General features: G+C 45.4%; 1 protein-coding gene across 1 annotated transcript in view; it reads right to left on the bottom strand.

Annotated features, from left to right (window-relative positions):
* Positions 1–5,395: 5,395 nt before the first annotated feature.
* Positions 5,396–20,557, bottom strand: part of LOC143295783 (uncharacterized) — a 29,426-nt gene continuing 14,264 nt past the window's right edge. Inside the window, exons 3-4 of the mRNA XM_076607401.1 lie at positions 8,335–9,081; positions 5,396–6,558 (exon numbers count right to left, since the gene is read on the bottom strand). Coding sequence (XP_076463516.1) covers positions 6,164–6,558; positions 8,335–9,081 — 1,142 coding nt within the window. The 3' untranslated portion in view covers positions 5,396–6,163. The remainder of the gene's footprint in view (positions 6,559–8,334; positions 9,082–20,557) is intronic.

Below are 20,557 nucleotides of genomic sequence, written 5' to 3' on the forward strand. Positions count from 1 at the left end.
GACCCCAACTAATATAGAACCTTGTCTTTCTGCTTATTCTATGACCCCAACTAATATAGAACCTTGTCTTTCTGCTTATTCTATGACCCCAACTAATATAGAACCTTGTGTTTCTGCTTATTCTATGACCCCAACTAATATAGAACCTTGTCTTTCTGCTTATTCTATGACCCCAACTAATATAGAACCTTGTGTTTCTGCTTATTCTATGACCCCAACTAATATAGAACCTTGTCTTTCTGCTTATTCTATGACCCCAACTAATATAGAACCTTGTCTTTCTGCTTATTCTATGACCCCAACTAATATAGAACCTTGTCTTTCTGCTTATTCTATGACCCCAACTAATATAGAACCTTGTGTTTCTGCTTATTCTATGACCCCAACTAATATAGAACCTTGTCTTTCTGCTTATTCTATGACCCCAACTAATATAGAACCTTGTGTTTGTCTCTCCTGTAAATGTTATCCCCTCTCTGTTTCTCTCTCTCTGCCTCCCTCCCCTTCATGAAACATTCATGTGGTGTAAAAACAACAGGATTTCATGAAACATAGAAACATATACTGCACATTTCCCTCAGAAAACACACACACACACACACATACACACAAAAGAAGCAGCAAACGATGTTAATGATGTGAACACAATACTTTAAAGGGGAAAAAAAACCCTGAAAACACCCCCCAACCCCCAAAAAACAAAAAAACGAATAACACAGCAGAAAACATTATTAAAAAAAAAGAAAAGAAAAGAAAAAGGAAATCATTAAAAGCGCAACAGACAAAAAAAAAGAAAGAAAAAAAGAGCCATGTCAGCCTTGAAAGCCCCGAGCTGCAGCGACAACAACAACAATAAACCAGCCCAACCTGAAAGGTCAAAAGTTGGGATGTACAACGGCAGAGGAGGAGGGAGGAGGAGGGAAAAGGAAGAGGAAGAAGAGGAGGGGAGCATGGGAAAGGGGGAGTTAATGGGGTCGCATAACATTATGTGTCAGCTGGCGAAAGCCTCCACACACACACACAGAGCCACTCCTCCCCCCCCCCCCCCCTCCCCTGGCTAACTGCAAAACACAGTCATAACAGTTGTCACCGTGCAAGCAAAGTTCATCCTTCTCTTCTTGCGTCAAGGCTTCTCAGTCACTGCCGACCAGGAAGATCAAAACATGCCACCGCATTTTGTTCTGTTCAAGCATTCAGTTGTTGTTGTTGTTTCTTTCCAAGGTTTCTCTTTCTCTCAACAGTGACACAGCAACTTGGGGCAATGATTTGTTTTGTACATGTACCGTGTGGCGTACAAGTGGAAATTAATAATGCTCTATCCACCTGTTCACTGGGCAACCAATGTTTCACTGTGTCAAAGGAACCAAACCAAATTGAATAAATTCTATTTACTGAGGGTAACAGAGTAAGCAAGACAATGCTTTTTTTAATTTTTTATCCAGCCGTCAAAGGGGAAACACTGACACCAAACAAAGCGGGAATCATTATCAAAACAGCATGCACGTTATAGTCATGGATACATGAATGTTAATGTGACATTTACAACCCTACACCGAAGAGAAAAAGAGGAGAGATATTATGGGACAGACAGAGTGAGAGAGAGAAAGAGTAATCGACATGTAAATTAATACGTCAAGATAATGATTAAGCAAAAAAAACAACAACAAAAAACAAAATAACAAAAAACAACCAAAACAACCCACTAAAATGAGATTGCACATGTTACAAAAAAAAAAAAAGTATCAGAAATAAAGCCATTTAAATAGTTGTAGGAGCAAAAAAAGAGTTTGAGAGAGATATATAAAGAAAGACAGAGACACAGAGCTAGAGAGACAGACACATGACTCAGACATTACATAAGATTTATAATGCCTGTTAATATCAAGAAATATATATATATATATATACATCATTACAAAAAACATGTGTATGCACACATTCGTGAAAACATAAGGCAATCAACGTAAGATTATCATCATTAGAAGAATAACAGAGAGGGAGGGGGAAGAGGTGTGTGTGTGTGTGTGTGTGTTGGTGTGTGTGTGTGTGTGTTGGTGGGTGTGCGTGTGCGTGCATGTGCATGTGCTTGTGTGTGTGTGTGTGTGTGTGTGTTGGTGTGTGTGTTGGTGTGTGTATGTGTGTGTGTGTGTGCAGGGGTGGGGGGGGGGTTGGTGGGTGAATGATCAGCCAACTTCAGTGCAGGCCTATCACACTCCCCTGTCACAATGTCACACTTCCCCGTCACACTGTCACACTCCCCTGTCACACTCCCCCGTCACACTGTCACACTCCCCCGTCACACTGTCACACTCCCCTGTCACAATGTCACACTCCCCTGTCACCTCTCACACTGTCACACTCCCCTGTCACACTGTCACACTCCCCCGTCACACTGTCACACTCCCCCGTCACAATGTCACACTTCCCTGTCACAATGTCACACTCCCCTGTCACACTCCCCTGTCACACTGTCCCCTCTCACACTGTCACACTCCCCCGTCACACTGTCACACTCCCCCGTCACACTCCCCTGTCACAATGTCACACTCCCCCGTCACACTGTCACACTCCCCCGTCACACTGTCCCCTCTCACAATGTCACACTCCCCCGTCACACTGTCACACTCCCCTGTCACAATGTCACACTCCCCTGTCACACTGTCACACTCCCCTGTCACACTGTCCCCTCTCACACTGTCACACTCCCCCCGTCACACTGTCACACTCCCCTGTCACAATGTCACACTCCCCCGTCACACTGTCACACTCCCCCGTCACACTGTCCCCTCTCACAATGTCACACTGTCCCCTCTCACAATGTCACACTCCCCTGTCACAATGTCACACTCCCCTGTCACAATGTCCCCTGTCACAATGTCACACTCCCCTGTCACACTGTCACAATGTCCCCTGTCACAATGTCACACTCCCCTGTCACAATGTCCCCTGTCACAATGTCACACTCCCCTGTCACAATGTCACACTTCCCTGTCACAATGCATGTCCAATGAATGAAACGCGTCAACGAGGAAACGATATCATATACATGACTCGAAATTATTCGTGGAAGGGTTTATTTCTTCTACTTTTGGAGACAGAACGATTACATCCTCTCTTCCTGTGAAATAACTGCATCCTCGTTTCCCGTGAAACAGAAATGTACTGATTACCATTATGCAGTGAATCATGTTTGCTGACTTGTTATTGCTCTGCTAGTGGTTGTTTTCATGAACCGGTACAGTTTGGGAGGGTATGTAGGAACTGAAGGGGACAAGGTTCTGGGTTTTTTTCATCTTCTGTCTCCAGGTCAACTAAAAGTTATCTGGGATTTTCTAGCCGTGTACAAACATATTTAGTACATATATATACATGTATGCACATACTGCTGGCAACACTGATGACTGACGTCAGATGCTGATGGCACTGACAGTGCAACACATCACTGACATTCTCCAGCCAACACATATACACACACCTCCACCCCCCCTCACACACACACACCCACTTCCAGCCCCCACCCCCACACACATATACAATCTTCCCACACCTCCGCACACACACACATACAATATCCCCCCCCCCCCACACACACACCTCATTCCAACACCTCCACACACACATACAATATCCCCCACACACACACACACACCTCATTCCCACACCTCCATACACACACACATACAATATCCCCCCCCCCCCCACACACACCTCATTCCCACACCTCCACACATACACACACATACAATATCCCTCCCCCCCCCCCCCCCCACACACACCTCATTCCCACACCTCCACACACACACACATACAATATCCCCCCAACACACCCACCTCATTCCCACACCTCCACACACACACATACAATATCCCCTACAACACACACCCACCTCATTCCCACACCTCCACACACACACAGACATACAATATCCCCCCCAACACACCCACCTCATTCCCACACCTCCACACACACACACACAAACAATATCCCCCCCAACACACCCACCTCATTCCCACACCTCCACACACACACAGACATACAATATCCCCCCCAACACACACACACCTCATTCCCACACCTCCACACACACAATATCCCCCCCCCCCACACACACACCTCATTCCCACACCTCCACACACACACACATACAATATCCTCCCCCCCACACACACACACCCACCTCATTCCCACACCTCCACACACACACACATACAATATCCCTCCCCCCACACACACATACCTCATTCCCACACCTCCACACACACACACATACAATATCCCCCACACACACACACCTCATTCCCACACCTCCACACACACACACATACAATATCCCCCCCCAACACACCCACCTCATTCCCACACCTCCACACACACACACATACAATATCCCCCCCCCCCCCCACACACACACACCCACCTCATTCCCACACCTCCACACACACACACATACAATATCCCCCCCAACACACCCACCTTATTTCCCACACCTCCACACACACACACACATACAATATCCACCCACACACACACCCACCCACCTCATTCCACACCTCCACACACACACATACAATATCCCCCCCAACACACCCACCTCATTCCCACACCTCCATACACACACATACAATATCCCCCCCAACACACCCACCTCATTCCCACACCTCCACACACACACATACAATATCCCCCCCAACACACCCACCTCATTCCCACACCTCCACACATACACACATACAATATCCCCCCCCCCCGCGCCCACACACACACCCCATTCCCACACCTCCACACACACACACATACAATATCCCCCCCCCCCCCCACACACACCCACCTCATTCCCACACCTCCACACACACACACATACAATATCCCCCCACACGCACACACACCCACCTCATTCCCACACCTCCACACACACACACATACAATATCCCCCCCCCCCCCACACACACACCTCATTCCCACACCTCCACACACACACACCTACAATATCCCCCACACACACACACACCTCATTCCCACACCTCCACACACACACATACAATATCCACACACACACACACACACCTCATTCCCACACCTCCACACACACACACATACAATATCCCCCCCCACACACACACACCCACCTCATTCCCACACCTCCACACACACATACAATATCCCCCCCCCCCCCACACACACACACACCTCATTCCCACATCTTTTTTTTATGTTACCCATTTATCTATTTCTTAATTTACTTATCTAATCATTTCTTTATCTATTTATTCATTAATTTCATGATGTACCCATTTATTTGTTTATGCACATTTTTTCTGTATTTCTTTCATTTCTTCCTCAACACCTCACGAAACGCGTTGGGGTACGCTGCTGGTCAGGCATCTGTTTCACAGTTGTGGTGTAGCATATATGGATTTGTCCAAACACAGTGACATCTCGTTGAGTAACTGAACTGAACTGAACTTCCAACATCTACACACACACACACGTACAATCTTCCCACACCTCCACACGCACACACACACGCACACATCTTGTTTCCAACACAAACACAGACATACATCTTCTGACACATCCACACACCCAATCCTCCCATACCTTCACCCACCAACCCCTCTACCCACACACACACACTTCTCCTTTTTGCAATCAGGGCCAGCAGGATGCAAAAGAAACATGCATACTCTTTCCAACTCCCTCCCATTAACTCTTTCACCACCATAGACTTTAGATGACAAGACAGTGCACTGCCATACACGACTTCATTCAACATCAAGGGTTGTGTTTACAAGACCATTTTGCACACTGTGACAAAGCTTGACAACTGCAGTCAGATTCCCACCAACAGAACAATGCCCCAGTTTGAAGTGAACGTCCATTATGTTGTTTTGATGTGAACTGAACTAGTCAGTTTCCCGCCAACAGAACAATGCCCCAGTTTGAAGTGAACGTCCATTATGTTGTTTTGATGTGAACTGAACTAGTCAGTTTCCCGCCAACAGAACAATGCCCCAGTTTGAAGTGAACGTCCATTATGTTGTTTTGATGTGAACTGAAACCCTTGACTAAGAGCATCCTATCTAAAATACTTGGCGCTGGGGAGAGTTTTTCACACAGAAACCTGGTGGTGAAAGAGTTAATCCCAGAAAAAAGTTATAACTGTCACCCACCTCTCATCCCACTGCCCTCCTCCACGAAGCTGTCGCGGACAGGCTGCGGGCCTTCCTCCTGGTGCGACTCGCTGCCTCCGCTTCCAGAGGACGTCACGCTGCTCTGTGGTGACAAGGGAGCGTGCTCCGCCGTGCGCGATGAGGAGGAGCGACCTCCCTTGCCCCCACCACCACCCTCCCCCCCGACCATCAGTGGTGTCCCCTGCACGGCAGGGTGCATCTGGAGCCAGTCCGTCACAATTTTCTCTGGGTTCTGAACCCGCAAGGGGAGGGGGTTGTTGTTGCTGTTGTTGCAGTTGCTGTTGATGTTGTTGTTGTGGGGGACCACCGAAGCTGTGCGGCGCAGTGGGGTGTGGCGGTTGAGCTGCTGCTGCTGGCTGCCGCTGCCTGTACAAGTTCAAGTCTCAATGGTAAAGACGTTATATTCCCCTTTCGCCCCCTTTTTTGGGGGGTGGGTGGGGGCAGTATGGAGATGGGAGGATCATAAAGAGACAAGGAAAAGAAGAATCAACCATGAAAAACAACTTGGAATTCAACTGTGTTAACCCTTTCAGTGCCAAGTATTTTGTCCTCAGTGACTACTATTTGCCAAGGCAAGGGGTTTTTGGTCACGAAGGTTAATAACTGGAAAAAAAAAAAGAAAAAAAAAAGAGAGAAAATTCTAGCTTGCAAACTACTGAAAGAAAGTATAATTATATAACCTATACTTTTCTGAAAGGAAAATGAACACATTATCCTGTTTTGACAGTTTCACATGAATTTAATAATTTTATGTCAGGAAAATTCCTACAATGATGTGGATGGATGTTTTCATCCTGCAGCCCTTTTTTGCACACTGGAAGGGATGGAAATTCCCGTACTGGGGTCTCCAGAGGTTAATAACAGTACACTATGTATTCAATTTCAAATACAACCTAAAATTCTCAGAATGCATTCACACATTCAAGGCATATCAAAATAATATATAATATTGTGAAGGAATATTATAAAGAAAATAATAATGAAACCACTTCTTACACATATAAACTCTTCAAAAGTAGAAGCTGGGCTTACTATCTGAATTTCAATATGTGGCATTTGGATAAATTTAGACGCAGTATAGATCTACAAACGTAATACAGAAATGCTTTCTCCAAATCTCTTCTATTTTCCAAAACAATGAACCATTTAAAGTTCAAAACAGATACACAATGCAAAAAACACAAACAATCACGTGTACAAATTAATTTTGGAATGGAACCACAACACTGAAACCCAATGTCGTCTGAAACAGAAAAGACACACAGCATGTTTCTCATGTGGTTATAGTGTGAGGTAATTATAAATACGCCATATCATGTTTCTCATGTGGTTATAGTGTGAGGTAATTATAAATACGCCATATCATGTTTCTCATGTGGTTATAGTGTGAGGTAATTATAAAATACGCCATATCATGTTTCTCATGTGGTTATAGTGTGAGGTAATTATAAAATACGCCATATCATGTTTCTCATGTGGTTATAGTGTGAGGTAATTATAAAATACGCCATATCATGTTTCTCATGTGGTTATAGTGTGAGGTAATTATAAATACGCCATATCATGTTTCTCATGTGGTTATAGTGTGAGGTAATTATAAAATACGCCATATCAGTGCTTGTGTTGTACTGTTATCAGAGTTGCTTATTGATGTTGTACTATGCCCACTTCTGACATCACTTTATTCTTTCTTTCTTTCTCTTTTTGTTTGTTTGTTTGCTTGATTGGTTGTTTGCATTTTTTTCAAATGAATTAGAAAAAAAATATGTAAAAGTCTGTGTGTGTGTGTGTGTGTGTTCGTGCGTGCGTGATTATATTATATTCTGTGTGTGTGTCTGTGTGTGTGTGTGTGTGTATGTGTATGTGTGTGTGTGTGTGTGTGTGTGTGAGAGAGAGTGTGAGTGTGTGCTTTGTGTCTGACTGATATTGGAAAGCGCTTTCAGATGTTTGAAAACGCTCTGTGAAGATGAAATATACCAATATAATAATCATCATTATCATTAGTAGTAGTAGTAGAAGTAGTAATAAGAGTAGTTGTAGTAGATGAAGTAGTACTATCATTATCATAATTATCATACTGTTGTTTTTTTGTAAAGCTTACAAAACAACACCACAACACTGACAGCAGTGTGTCCACCTCACCTTGTGACTGGGAGGAAGGCCCTGCCACAGACCCCCCGCCCGCCAGGGTCTCAAACTGCGGGGGCGCGGAGGAGGTGGCATGCAGGGCCACATGCCCGTTCAGGTGGTGCTGGGGAGCCACGCCAAAGGCCCCCGCATGGCTGTTGGTTGCACGCAGGCTCTGGTGCCCCCCTGTGTTTGAACCCCCACCCGCCCCACTGTCCCCCCCAACACCGCTGCCCACCATCCCCCCGGCCCCACCACCGCTGTCCGGCCCAAAGGGGTGGTTGACATGCCCTCCGTGGCAGTGCCAGCCGTTCCCGGAGGAGACACTTGGACTGGGAGCGGCTGAGCCGTACAGATTGTTCAAACCCTCTGTGGAGTGGGAGGCGGAGACTGGCGCCGAGTGGCTGGCAGTGAGGGGGTCATGAGCTCCGCTGCTGGAGGTGGAGGTGTGGGGGGGCAGTGTGGGGGTGGTGGTGTGGTGGGAGATGTTGTAGGTGAATCGCTCCTCCAGGTATCCCAGCCACATGCGGAACTTGGATCGCTCCTCCTGCGTGATAGCGGGGTGGATGAGGGAGTACGACAGCAGCTGGCGGCTCTCCTCGATGTTCACCCCGTGGTCGATGGTGTGTGACAGCACGTCTGGGATCAGCCGCAGGTACTCCGCCTTGGCCATCTCGTTGCCCGCCTGCAGCAAGGGCAGCAACTGCAGCAGTTGCACAATCACCTTGCCCTTGTCCTCGTTGAAGAGGCCCGCGATGAAGGCTGAGGTAAAAAACATCATGTTATAAGGGACTGAGTTATCAGTATTTTGGGCGGTGGGTGTTCAAATATTAGACACTTTTTTGTTTTGTTTTGTATTGTTTTTACCTATGAACAGGCCTGTGATAAAGGCAAAGGACAAAACCATATCACATTGGACAGAGTTTTTATTGTGGGTGGTGGGTGTTAAAAAAAATAGACACTTCTTTGTTTTGTTTTGATTTTTAACATGTTCTCTCGCTGAACAGGCCTGCGATGAAGGCTGGGGGAAAAAATATTGATCATATTATATGGGACTGAGTTTTTATTGTGGGTGGTGGGTGTTAGAAAATTAGACACTTTTTTGTTTTGTTTTGTATTGTTTTTACCTATGAACAGGCCTGTGATAAATGCTGAGGACAAAACCATATCACATTGGACAGAGTTTTTATTGTGGGTGGTGGGTGTTAGAAAATTAGACACTTTTTTGTTTTGTTTTTACCCTGTGCCCTTGCTGAACTGGCCTGCTATAAAGGCTGGGGAAAAAAAACATCATGCTATATGGGACTGGGTTTCTGGGTTGTTTTTTTTTTGTTTGTTTTTTGTGGGTGGTGGATGTTAAAAAATATACACTTTTCTGTTTGGTTTGGTTTTGTAATGACCCATGAACAGGCCCGCGATGAAGGCTTGGAAAAAAAAAATGGGACTGAGGTTTAATTGTGGGTGGTGGGTGTTAAAAAAATTAAGACACTTTTTTGTTTTGTTTTCTTTTAACATGTTCCCTCACTGAACTGGCCTGTGATGAAGGCTGAGGGGAAAAACTATCATGTGGGACATAGGTTTATTGTGGGTGGTGGGTGAGAGGGTGAGACAGAGATTGGATAAATCTCTTCTTCTAACTTCTAAATTGAGCCACTGTTCCTTTACCTGAAACATGTTCAGTTAGATTAATTCTGATTTCATTTCCACTAAATTCAGTCTTCCTGAAATATAATGACTGGCAAATTAACTCTGATTCAGTGATTATGAAAGACCAACATAACATGAATAAACACAAATGAAATAAATAATATTTAAAAAGAAAACACATAAGAAATACATGACAGAGACAAAAAACGAGTGACAAACAGTGACAAACAGTGACAAACAGTGACAAAAGAACAACAACAAGAAAAAAACGAACATTTTCACAGTTGACCTACCGGGAAAAACCAAGTGGCCTGTGGCTTTGAATAGAACTTCCTCAACAACCGAATGGACTTTGGGACCGGGGTTTGGAATGTGTCTGGGGAATTACTTAACTGGGAATTTACTTTCTCTGAACTAAAATGGCTTATGAGGGGAGCAGTCTGAAAATCCCCACCCTTAACGAAACGTGTATTTTTTTTTCTTCTATTTCCAAAAGTAAACATTATATGATTATCATTCTTACTATCACTTTATCATTATCAATTTTACTATAACTATTATCATTAGTAGTAGTAGTAATAGTAGAAGTAGCAGTAGTAGGAATATTATTATTATTATTATTACAATTGTGTACTTTTACATTTTCTGACAGCACTGTGGAAGGGAGATATCTATGTGTATGTGAATGAACAAGCGAGACAGAGCTTAGGCTAAGAAGAAGGTAGCTGCTGTTTGTATACAAGTAGGTTTCTACATGCATAATCAGTTTTACCCTGCCATGTACTAAAATGTAGGCAGCCACACACTGTTTTTGAGGATGTGCATGCTGTGTATATTTTTCTTTCCATTAGGCATTACCCACCAGGTGCTGACTAGAATCACCAAACTGCACGCGTGCACGTGCGGGCGGTGCGTGCATACGTGCGTGCATGTGTGTGTGTAGTTTCTTTAGTTTTTGTCTATCGTCAACTACACTGTGAGTTCTTATTTGACTAGTTTTAATGTCTTTTATGGTATGCATTATCTATCGTCAACTACACTGTGAGTTCTTATTTGACTAGTTTTAACGTCTTTTATGGTATGCATTATCTATCGTCAACTACACTGTGAGTTGTTATTTGACTAGTTTTAATGTCTTTTATGGTATGCATTATCTATCGTCAACTACACTGTGAGTTCTTATTTGACTAGTTTTAATGTCTTTTATGGTATGCATTATCTATCGTCAACTACACTGTGAGTTCTTATTTGACTAGTTTTAATGTCTTTTATGGTATGCATTATCTATCGTCAACTTCACTGTGAGTTCTTATTTGACTAGTTTTAATGTCTTTTATGGTATGCATTATCTATCGTCAACTACACTGTGAGTTCTTATTTAACTAGTTTTAACGTCTTTTATGGTATGCATTATCTATCGTCAACTTCACTGTGAGTTCTTATTTGACTAGTTTTAATGTCTTTTATGGTATGCATTATCTATCGTCAACTACACTGTGAGTTCTTATTTGACTAGTTTTAATGTCTTTTATGGTATGCATTATCTATCGTCAACTACACTGTGAGTTCTTATTTGACTAGTTTTAATGTCTTTTATGGTATGCATTATCTATCGTCAACTACACTGTGAGTTCTTATTTAACTAGTTTTAATGTCTTTTATGGTATGCATTATCTATCGTCAACTACACTGTGAGTTCTTATTTAACTAGTTTTAACGTCTTTTATGGTATGCATTATCATTTTGTGTTGGCTTTTACAACGAGCCTGTGATTGCACAAGTTAATTTCCATGTGGATTAATAAAGTGTTTTAGATTTGATTTGATTTGATTAGATCTTTAATGTGTGCACTCAAATTTTGATAAACTGCATAAACATTTCTTACACACAAAGAGGGCTTCAGGTCCTAACAACACAAAGAGGGCTTCAGGTCCTAACAGGTCCTAACAACACAAAGAGGGGCTTCAAGTGACAACACAAAGAGGGCTTCAAGTGACAACACAAAGAGGGCTTCAGGTCCTAACACCACAAAGAGGGCTTCAGGTCCTAACAACACAAAGAGGGCTTCAGGTCCTAACAACACAAAGAGGGGCTTCAAGTGACAACACAAAGAGGGGCTTCAAGTGACAACACAAAGAGGGCTTCAGGTCCTAACACCACAAAGAGGGCTTCAGGTCCTAACAATACAAAGAGGGCTTCAGGTCCTAACACCACAAAGAGGGGCTTCAAGTAACAACACAAAGAGGGGCTTCAAGTGACAACACAAAGAGGGCTTCAGGTCCTAACACCACAAAGAGGGGCTTCAAGTAACAACACAAAGAGGGCTTCAGGTCCTAACACCACAAAGAGGGGCTTCAAGTAACAACACAAAGAGGGCTTCAGGTCCTAACAACACAAAGAGGGCTTCAGGTCCTAACACCACAAAGAGGGGCTTCAAGTAACAACACAAAGAGGGCTTCAGGTCCTAACAACACAAAGAGGGCTTCAGGTCCTAACAACACAAAGAGGGGCTTCAGGTCAAGAGGGCTTCAGGTCCTAACAACACAAAGAGGGGCTTCAGGTCAAGAGGGCTTCAGGTCCTAACAACACAAAGAGGGCTTCAGGTCCTAACACCACAAAGAGGGCTTCAGGTCAAGAGGGCTTCAGGTCCTAACAACACAAAGAGGGCTTCAGGTCCTAACAACACAAAGAGGGGCTTCAGGTCCTAACAACACAAAGAAGGCTTCAGGTCCTAACAACACAAAGAGGGGCTTCAGGTCCTAACAACACAAAGTGGGGCTTCAAGTAACAACACAAAGAGGGCTTCAGGTCCTAACAACACAAAGAGGGCTTCAGGTCATAACAACACAAAGAGGGGCTTCAGGTCAAGAGGGCTTCAGGTCCTAACAACACAAAGAGGGGCTTCAGGTCAAGAGGGCTTCAGGTCCTAACACCACAAAGAGGGCTTCAGGTCCTAACACCACAAAGAGGGCTTCAGGTCCTAACAACACAAAGAGGGGCTTCAGGTCAAGAGGGCTTCAGGTCCTAACAACACAAAGAGGGCTTCAGGTCCTAACAACACAAAGAGGGGCTTCAGGTCCTAACAACACAAAGAGGGGCTTCAGGTCCTAACAACACAAAGAGGGGCTTCAGGTCCTAACAACACAAAGAGGGGCTTCAAGTAACAACACAAAGAGGGCTTCAGGTCCTAACAACACAAAGAGGGCTTCAGGTCCTAACAACACAAAGAGGGGCTTCAGGTCAAGAGGGCTTCAGGTCCTAACAACACAAAGAGGGGCTTCAGGTCAAGAGGGCTTCAGGTCCTAACAACACAAAGAGGGCTTCAGGTCCTAACACCACAAAGAGGGCTTCAGGTCCTAACACCACAAAGAGGGCTTCAGGTCCTAACAACACAAAGAGGGGCTTCAGGTCAAGAGGGCTTCAGGTCCTAACAACACAAAGAGGGCTTCAGGTCCTAACAACACAAAGAGGGCTTCAGGTCCTAACAACACAAAGAGGGGCTTCAGGTCCTAACAACACAAAGAGGGGCTTCAGGTCCTAACAACACAAAGAGGGCTTCAGGTCCTAACAACACAAAGAGGGGCTTCAGGTCCTAACAACACAAAGTGGGGCTTCAGGTCCTAACAACACAAAGAGGGCTTCAGGTCCCACAGGTCCTAACAACACAAAGAGGGCTTCAGGTCCTAACAACACAAAGAGGGCTTCAGGTCCTAACAACACAAAGAGGGGCTTCAGGTAACAACACAAAGAGGGCTTCACCTAACACCACAAAGAGGGCTTCAGGTCCTAACAACACAAAGAGGGCTTCAAGTTCTAATAACACAAAAAGGGCTTCAGGTCCGAACAACACAAAGAGGGCTTCAGGTAACAACACAAAAAGGGCTTCAGGTCCTAACAACACAAAGAGGGGCTTCAGGTCCTAACAACAAAGAGGGCTTCAGGTCCTAACAACACAAAGGGGGCTTCAGGTCCTAACAGGTCTGCACAGCTGTGGACCTGGGAGATCAGGACAAAATCTCCACCCTCCTCTACAGGCCCTGTGACCAGGATCTGAACCCAGGAGCCTCAGAGTGAGACGTCCAACATGGACCACTCGCCTCTGAATTCAATTTGCTTCCATCGAACAGTTGCTGCAACTGATGAAGCCTTGATGTGGCGCCCAGTGAGACAGTGTCAATCAATCATTAATTAACACCGAGGGCAGTGCCACTGCTGGCAGTGTTGGGTGGCAAGTAAACAGCTGGGTGGGTTGGCAGGTGAGTGGGTACTGTAGAATAGGGAAATCTGTTGGTGGGTGGGTGGGTACTGTAGAATAGGGAAATCTGTTGGTGGGTGGGTGGGTACTGTAGAACAGGGAAATCTGTTGGTGGGTGGGTGGGTACTGTAGAACAGGGAAATCTGTTGGTGGGTGGGTGGGTACTGTCGAATAGGGAAATCTGTTGGTGGGTGGGTGGGTACTGTAGAACAGGGAAATCTGTTGGTGGGTGGGTGGGTACTGTAGAATAGGGAAATCTGTTGGTGGGTGGGTGGGTACTGTAGAACAGGGAAATCTGTTGGTGGGTGGGTACTGTAGAATAGGGAAATCTGTTGGTGGGTGGGTGGGTACTGTAGAACAGGGAAATCTGTTGGTGGGTGGGTGGGTACTGTAGAACAGGGAAATCTGTTGGTGGGTGGGTACTGTCGAATAGGGAAATCTGTTGGTGGGTGGGTACTGTCGAATAGGGAAATCTGTTGGTGGGTGGGTGGGTACTGTAGAACAGGGAAATCTGTTGGTGGGTGGGTGGGTACTGTAGAACAGGGAAATCTGTTGGTGGGTGGGTGGGTACTGTAGAACAGGGAAATCTGTTGGTGGGTGGGTACTGTAGAACAGGGAAATCTGTTGGTGGGTGGGTACTGTAGAACAGGGAAATCTGTTGGTGGGTGGGTACTGTAGAATAGGGAAATCTGTTGGTGGGTGGGTGGGTACTGTAGAATAGGGAAATCTGTTGGTGGGTGGGTGGTGATTTGTTTAGTAAATGTCATACACTTTGTATGTGGGCAGGTAGGTAGGATAAAAGAAAACCGATAAAAAGACTGGTACGTCAGGAACAGAGACAGACAGGCAGGTTGACAAATAAAGACAAGGAGAGACAACACCTATGAACATAAAATGGTAGCTTTATTAAGGTAGCTAGGTGGGAAGGGAGATTGACAGGCTGTTTACAACTCCTTTGCAAGCAAAGATGATACATTTGGTAGACAAATACTTTACATGAATACATACCACACACACACACACACACACATATATATATATATATAATGTATACACACACACACACACACACACACACAGTATAGATAGATTCATGTGAAGGTTCTACAGTAGCACCGACAAAAAGATGAATACAATAAAACCATGATGGACAGAGACACAGAGATGGGACAGGTGTGCAGAGAGACAAACTGAAGAACAGCAATAAATTCTCACACAGAGATGGGACAGGTGTGCAGAGACACAGTGATGGGACAGGTGTGCAGAGACACAGAGATGGGACAGGTGTGCAGAGACACAGAGATGGGGCAGGTGTGCAGAGAGACAGAAATGGGACAGGTGTGCAGAGAGACAAACTGAAGAACAGCAATAAATTCTCACACAGAGATGGGGCAGGTGTGCAGAGACACAGTGATGGGACAGGTGTGCAGAGAGACAGAGATGGGGCAGGTGTGCAGAGACACAGAGATGGGGCAGGTGTGCAGAGACAGAGATGGGACAGGTGTGCAGAGAGACAGAGATGGGACAGGTGTGCAGAGAGACAAATTGAAGAACAGCAATAAATTCTCACACAGAGATGGGACAGGTGTGCAGAGAGACAAATTGAAGAACTGCAATAAATTCTCACACAGAGATGGGACAGGTGTGCAGAGAGACAAACCGAAGAACTGCAATAAATTCTCACACAGAGATGGGGCAGGTGTGCAGAGACACAGAGATGGGACAGGTGTGCAGAGAGACAGAGATGGGGCAGGTGTGCAGAGACACAGAGATGGGACAGGTGTGCAGAGACACAGAGATGGGGCAGGTGTGCAGAGAGACAGAGATGGGACAGGTGTGCAGAGAGACAGAGATGGGACAGGTGCGCAGAGAGACAAACTGAAGAACTGCAATAAATTCTCACACAGAGATGGGACAGGTGTGCAGAGACACAGAGATGGGGCAGGTGTGCAGTGAGACAGAGATGGGGCAGGTGTGCAGAGAGACAAACTGAAGAACAGCAATAAATTCTCACACAGAGAGATGGGACAGGTGTGCAGAGAGACAGAGATGGGGCAGGTGTGCAGAGACACAGAGATGGGACAGGTGTGCAGAGAGACAGAGATGGGGCAGGTGTGCAGAGAGACAAACTGAAGAACAGCAATAAATTCTCACACAGAGATGGGGCAGGTGTGCAGAGACACAGAGATGGGACAGGTGTGCAGAGAGACAGAGATGGGGCAGGTGTGCAGAGAGACAAACTGAAGAACAGCAATAAATTCTCACACAGAGATGGGGCAGGTGTGCAGAGACACAGAGATGGGACAGGTGTGCAGAGAGACAGAGATGGGGCAGGTGTGCAGAGACACAGAGATGGGGCAGGTGTGCAGAGAGACAGAGATGGGACAGGTGTGCAGAGAGACAGAGATGGGGCAGGTGTGCAGAGAGACAGAGATGGGGCAGGTGTGCAGAGAGACAGAGATGGGGCAGGTGTGCAGAGAGACAGAGATGGGACAGGTGTGCAGAGAGACAAACTGAAGAACAGCAATAAATTCTCACACAGAGATGGGGCAGGTGTGCAGAGACACAGAGATGGGGCAGGTGTGCAGAGAGACAGAGATGGGGCAGGTGTGCAGAGAGACAAACTGAAGAACAGCAATAAATTCTAACACAGGGATGGGGCAGGTGTGCAGAGAGACAGTGATGGGACAGGTGTGCAGAGACACAGAGATGGGACAGGTGTGCAGAGAGACAGAGATGGGGCAGGTGTGCAGAGAGACAGAGATGGGGCAGGTGTGCAGAGAGACAGTGATGGGACAGGTGTGCAGAGAGACAGAGATGGGACAGGTGTGCAGAGAGACAGAGATGGGACAGGTGTGCAGAGAGACAAACTGAAGAACAGCAATAAATTCTCACACAGAGATGGGGCAGGTGTGCAGAGACACAGAGATGGGACAGGTGTGCAGAGAGACAGAGATGGGACAGGTGTGAAGAGAGACAAACTGAAGAACAGCAATAAATTCTCACACAGAGATGGGACAGGTGTGCAGAGACACAGAGATGGGACAGGTGTGCAGAGACACAGAGATGGGACAGGTGCGCAGAGAGACAGAGATGGGACAGGTGTGCAGAGACACAGAGATGGGACAGGTGTGCAGAGAGACAGAGATGGGGCAGGTGTGCAGAGAGACAGAGATGGGGCAGGTGTGCAGAGAGACAGAGATGGGGCAGGTGTGCAGAGAGACAGAGATGGGACAGGTGTGCAGAGAGACAAACTGAAGAACAGCAATAAATTCTCACACAGAGATGGGGCAGGTGTGCAGAGACACAGAGATGGGGCAGGTGTGCAGAGAGACAGAGATGGGGCAGGTGTGCAGAGAGACAAACTGAAGAACAGCAATAAATTCTAACACAGGGATGGGGCAGGTGTGCAGAGAGACAGTGATGGGACAGGTGTGCAGAGACACAGAGATGGGACAGGTGTGCAGAGAGACAGAGATGGGGCAGGTGTGCAGAGAGACAGAGATGGGGCAGGTGTGCAGAGAGACAGTGATGGGACAGGTGTGCAGAGAGACAGAGATGGGACAGGTGTGCAGAGAGACAGAGATGGGACAGGTGTGCAGAGAGACAAACTGAAGAACAGCAATAAATTCTCACACAGAGATGGGGCAGGTGTGCAGAGACACAGAGATGGGACAGGTGTGCAGAGAGACAGAGATGGGACAGGTGTGAAGAGAGACAAACTGAAGAACAGCAATAAATTCTCACACAGAGATGGGACAGGTGTGCAGAGAGACAGAGATGGGACAGGTGTGCAGAGACACAGAGATGGGACAGGTGTGCAGAGAGACAGAGATGGGACAGGTGTGCAGAGACACAGAGATGGGACAGGTGTGCAGAGACACAGAGATGGGACAGGTGTGCAGAGAGACAGAGATGGGACAGGTGTGCAGAGACACAGAGATGGGACAGGTGTGCAGAGAGACAGAGATGGGACAGGTGTGCAGAGACACAGAGATGGGACAGGTGCGCAGAGACACAGAGATGGGACAGGTGCGCAGAGAGACAAACTGAACAGCAGCAATAAATTCTCACACAGAGATGGGACAGGTGTGCAGAGAGACAAACTGAACAGCAGCAATAAATTCTCACACAGAGATGGGACAGGTGTGCAGAGAGACAAACTGAAGAGAGAGCAGCAATAAATTCTCACACAGAGATGGGACAGGTGTGCAGAGAGACAGAGATGGGACAGGTGTGCAGAGAGACAAACTGAAGAACAGCAATAAATTCTCACACAGAGATGGGACAGGTGCGCAGAGAGACAAACTGAAGAACAGCAATAAATTCTCACACAGAGATGGGACAGGTGTGCAGAGAGACAAACTGAAGAGAGAGCAGCAATAAATTCTCACACAGAGATGGGACAGGTGTGCAGAGAGACAAACTGAAGAGAGAGCAGCAATAAATTCTCACACAGAGATGGGACAGGTGTGCACAGAGACAAACTGAACAGCAATAAATTCTCACACACAGAGATGGGACAGGTGTGCAGAGAGACAGAGATGGGACAGGTGTGCAGAGAGACAGAGATGGGACAGGTGTGCAGAGAGACAGAGATGGGACAGGTGTGCAGAGAGACAGAGATGGGACAGGTGTGCACAGAGACAAACTGAACAGCAGGAATAAATTCTCAATACATGCCCACCCCCTCCCTCCAGCACCCATGTCTTTTTTGTTTGTTTTCTTTTTTTATTATTATTTTTCATTATCTTAATATCATTCTTTTAACAATAAACCCCAATTCCTTGTTTGGTGAATACTGTCAGAAGAAACGTTTTCCTGCCGTTACTCTTCAGGGAGACATACATTCTTTCTTTCTTTTAAAGTCATACACACACAAATAAGCCTTTTACTGACATTTACTTGTAAAGTTATATTCTATCATTCTCAAGGGTGACATTTTATGGCTGAGAAGTATACGTCTCAGAAGCTACTTTTTTATTCAAAACTCGCGCAAACAAATGAGAATATATCATGAAGGTGGGGGATAAGGAGGATAAAGGTACGAGGGGAGAGGGGAGGCTTTGAAATGGGAGGAAGCCCCTTTGAAAATACCTGCGTAAACACTCTCACTATGAAAGCCACACCCACTGACATGTTATTTAGGTACATACATTATTAGTTTGCACTAAGACGCTTTTGAAACTTATAAAAGTTATATTTAACTAAAAATTCATTTAACAAATGAATACAAAGCAAGTCATAAGAAGATGACGCTCCCGCCTTTATAAGGCTACTGTAGTGTAGTTTTGGGCTGATTTCTTTTTAATCTTTTTTTCCTTTTCATAGTTTACACTCTACCCTGCCACACCCACTCCATTTACACTCTGAAAAAAAGAAGATAAAGAATGGAAAGAAAAAAAAGAAGAAGAAGAAAAAAGATACTGTATATGTAGGTAGAAGAAAGGGTGTGTGTGTGTGTGTGTGTGTGTGTGTGTGTGTGTGTGTGTGTGTGTGTGTGTGTGTGTGTGTGTGTTACAAGGCATGTCACTTGGGTTTCCATTCCAGCATGTCTGCTGCTGATAATGCATTATTCAACAGCTGAATTCTTCATTATATATCATATATTCATGGTTTATATCCACGTTAATCTCTTCTGACACATGGGCAACAAGCCAGGTGCTGGCTTCACTTCCTTTCCAACACGGACACATGTTATTACCATACACATGTTATTACCATGCACACACGGACACATGTTATTACCATACACACACAGACACATGTTATTACCATGCACACATGGACACATGTTATTACCATGCACACATGGACACATGTTATTACCATGCACACATGGACACATGTTTTTACCATGCACACATGGACACAAGTTATTACCATGCACACACAGACATATATTATTACCATGCACACACGGACACGTTATTACCATACACACAGACACATGTTATTACCAATCACACACGGACACATGTTATTACCATACACACACAGACACATTACCATACACACACAGACATATGTTATAACCATACACATGTTATTACCATACACACACAGACACATGTTATAACCATCCACACACGGACACATGTTATTATCATACACACACGGACACAGGTTATTACCATACACACACAGACACATGTTATTACCATACACACACAGACACATGTTATTACCATACACACACAGACATATGTTATTACCATACACACACAGACACACGTTATTACCATACACACACAGACACATGTTATTACCATACACACACGGACACAGGTTATTACCATACACACACAGACATATGTTATTACCATACACACACAG

This window comes from Babylonia areolata, chromosome 21 (assembly GCF_041734735.1).
Source record: "Babylonia areolata isolate BAREFJ2019XMU chromosome 21, ASM4173473v1, whole genome shotgun sequence".
NCBI lineage: Eukaryota > Metazoa > Mollusca > Gastropoda > Neogastropoda > Buccinidae > Babylonia > Babylonia areolata.